At 36.2% G+C, this 2,621-nt stretch overlaps 1 protein-coding gene across 1 annotated transcript; it reads left to right on the top strand.

Moving 5' to 3' along the window:
- The first annotated feature begins 488 nt into the window (after nucleotides 1–488).
- Nucleotides 489–2,406, top strand: LOC111908832 (uncharacterized). The gene is made up of 5 exons (XM_023904630.2): nucleotides 489–1,114; nucleotides 1,375–1,516; nucleotides 1,633–1,792; nucleotides 1,893–2,093; nucleotides 2,179–2,406. The coding sequence occupies exons 1-5, from the start codon at nucleotides 622–624 to the stop codon at nucleotides 2,182–2,184; spliced, it is 1,002 nt and encodes a 333-aa protein (XP_023760398.1). The 5' UTR covers nucleotides 489–621; the 3' UTR covers nucleotides 2,185–2,406.
- The last annotated feature ends 215 nt before the right edge of the window (nucleotides 2,407–2,621 follow it).

The following is a 2,621-nucleotide window of genomic DNA, read 5'->3' as shown; positions in this document are numbered from 1 at the left end:
TCATAAAGAGAATATAATTTATGAATGTTTTTATTAAGTAATTAGGTCTAAGTTTTTTTGTAACGAATGTAAGACCGTGAGTGCGATGTGACAACTGTTTGCCGGATTTGCTATGTGTAGATACACATTAGTAAGCACAAGATCAAGGATGGATCTAGTATGGTGCCAACGGTGGCACCGGCAAGGCGACAACACCTAATTTTTCCCGACGTAGTGCAAAATTTTTGATTTTTTTTTCTTTTTTCTACTATAAAATGTGCCACCGGCAACACCTACTATGGACCGACAATACCTATTATGGACCAGCGATACCTACTACAGAATCCAGCGTCCGTCCCCGCACAAGATGGTTCTTGTTTCTACTTTTAATTATGAAACACTACTATTTTTTAAATTTTAAATCAATTACAAGTGAGAATTTGACATAATTCTTTTAAACCCTTGACCATATAAAAATGTTATACTACTTTTTATCACATTTTTTTGAGAAAAGGTTTTTGTACTGATTTGGTTGTGTTTGATTATGAAGTTCGAATCGGGAAACCTTGAAATCGCAACTCCGTAGACTTTGTCTCCTTCCGTTGATTCTACGAACAGGAAACTAGTAAACACAGTCGCACTATGAGCAACAATCGATCTTCGGACTCCCTCCTACCCACCGAAACCCTAGAACTCGACAGTGGCCTCTCCCTGGTCCCCCGCTTCAAGCTTAACCTCACCGTCCACCGCGCCGACGCCTCCGTCAAACCACTCGACGAATGGCAACTCAAGCGCTCCTTAATCGACTTCCTCAAATCCTCATTCTCCGTCATTGTTCCCGAAGAAGACCTCCATGTTCGTAAATTCAAAGACATCAATAAACGCAAACGTGAGGATCCCGTCGCTCGTGGTAAGCTTTTCATTCGTCAATTAGGTTTTCTATCTAGCTCGTCCGAAGATCAGGAAAAGAAGGTTAGGGAGTGGAAGAAGACGGTTGTTGCGAAGATTGATGGAATTGAGTTAAGTCTTGTTGGGGTTAAGTTTAGGTTAACTGTTGAGATTCCGCAATCTGATGATTTTGAAGCAATGAGGAAAGATTGGGAGGAGAATTTTGCCTTCGGTGGCGGAGATAGAGGTTCGTATCCATTTTCCATTATCATTTTTCGATCTAGCTGTGCTCTTCACATAAGGGGAAGACATATATGCTTACAGTTTCATAATTTCCCAAGCAATCATAAGTTTAATCAACATTAACACATATACTTTGATGAAGAATCAATGATGTTATGTTCGACTAAACAATCATCAACTGTAATCTAGCAAAATAGCAGGATCAGTGAAATAGTTAACCTTAAATTAACAATAAAACATTGAACTTTATGTATAAATGAACAGGCTATTATAAGGGTAGAAAACGAGAACCCGACACAATTGTGCTAAGAGGAGTTCCATCACGTTGGTTTGCTGAGACAAGAGTTTCATCTAAGCCTTCAATTTTGGTCACTCATACTATTTTTTCTGCATTAGGAAAGATAAGGTATACAGTATACACCTTTGTAGTATCAGTTTCATTCTCCTACTTATTTCTTTTTGATCTACTTTATATATGATATTATATTATAGTAAATTCCTTTTGTCAAATTTTCTGAATAGGAATCTTGATGTTGGTGAAGATGATGGTATAGGAAAAGATGCAGATGAAGATGATGAAGACATAGTTCCAGGTCTCCAGTGTAAGATTTTGGTTCGATTTGATAACCATAACGAGTTTTGTAAGGCCTTGAAGGTGTTATGTGGAAGATCATTACAAAAGGTAACAAACATTGTTTTCTTTTATTCCACTTGCTACTAAACTGGAAAATGTATTTATTTATTTATTTATTTTAAATTACGAATTTATGATTGGATTGCAGGAAGGATCTCGTTTGAAGGCTGATTATGAGGTGAATTGGGACAAAGATGACGTATTTAGAAATGCTACAAGTCAAAGCGAAGTCAACAATAGGTCAACTCCTAAAGTTGCAGCTGGGAATTATAATAGAAGTGAAGCTAATAGATATCAGCCGTATGTACCTCGTTATTCGCAAAATAACGCACGCTCAAAACGCTTCAAGGTAATAAATACTCCATTTTTATTTAACAAAAGTTGATATTAAATTTCGGTTGAATCCATTACTAATTTGATGTTGTGAAATGTAGGAATGAAGGGGAAAAAAAATAAGATTAGTTGCATATAATGAAGCTGAATGAAGATAGATATTGTATTTACTTCAATTTTCATATGTGCATTCATCACTGGTCTTGTGGATCGTTTCTTTCCGGGATTTTTGCTAAATCGTTTCAGATTTAAGAAGACATGATGAATGTTGGGTTTTATTTGGTACACTTTTTGGGTTAAGCAATCAATAGAGAAACATGTTGTAATCATATGATATGACACTTGGGTCCTTTTTTTTTTTTTCATTTAGTGTTGTTTATTGATATGTCCATTTCCTATGAAGTATGAAGTATGAAGTAATGAAACTTAAGGTCGATATAGGATTGGCCCACTTTAGGCCCAATATATTATTAACCTAACAGATTGGGTTTTGATTTGAACCCAAGACCTACTTAGACCAAAGACCATGACGGAGTGATAAAGT

The sequence above is a fragment of the Lactuca sativa genome, chromosome 6, assembly GCF_002870075.4.
Source record: "Lactuca sativa cultivar Salinas chromosome 6, Lsat_Salinas_v11, whole genome shotgun sequence".
In the NCBI taxonomy this organism is placed as follows: domain Eukaryota; kingdom Viridiplantae; phylum Streptophyta; class Magnoliopsida; order Asterales; family Asteraceae; genus Lactuca; species Lactuca sativa.
The sequence above is the reverse complement of the archived record's forward strand: the minus strand, read 5'-3'. Positions and strand labels throughout refer to the sequence as shown.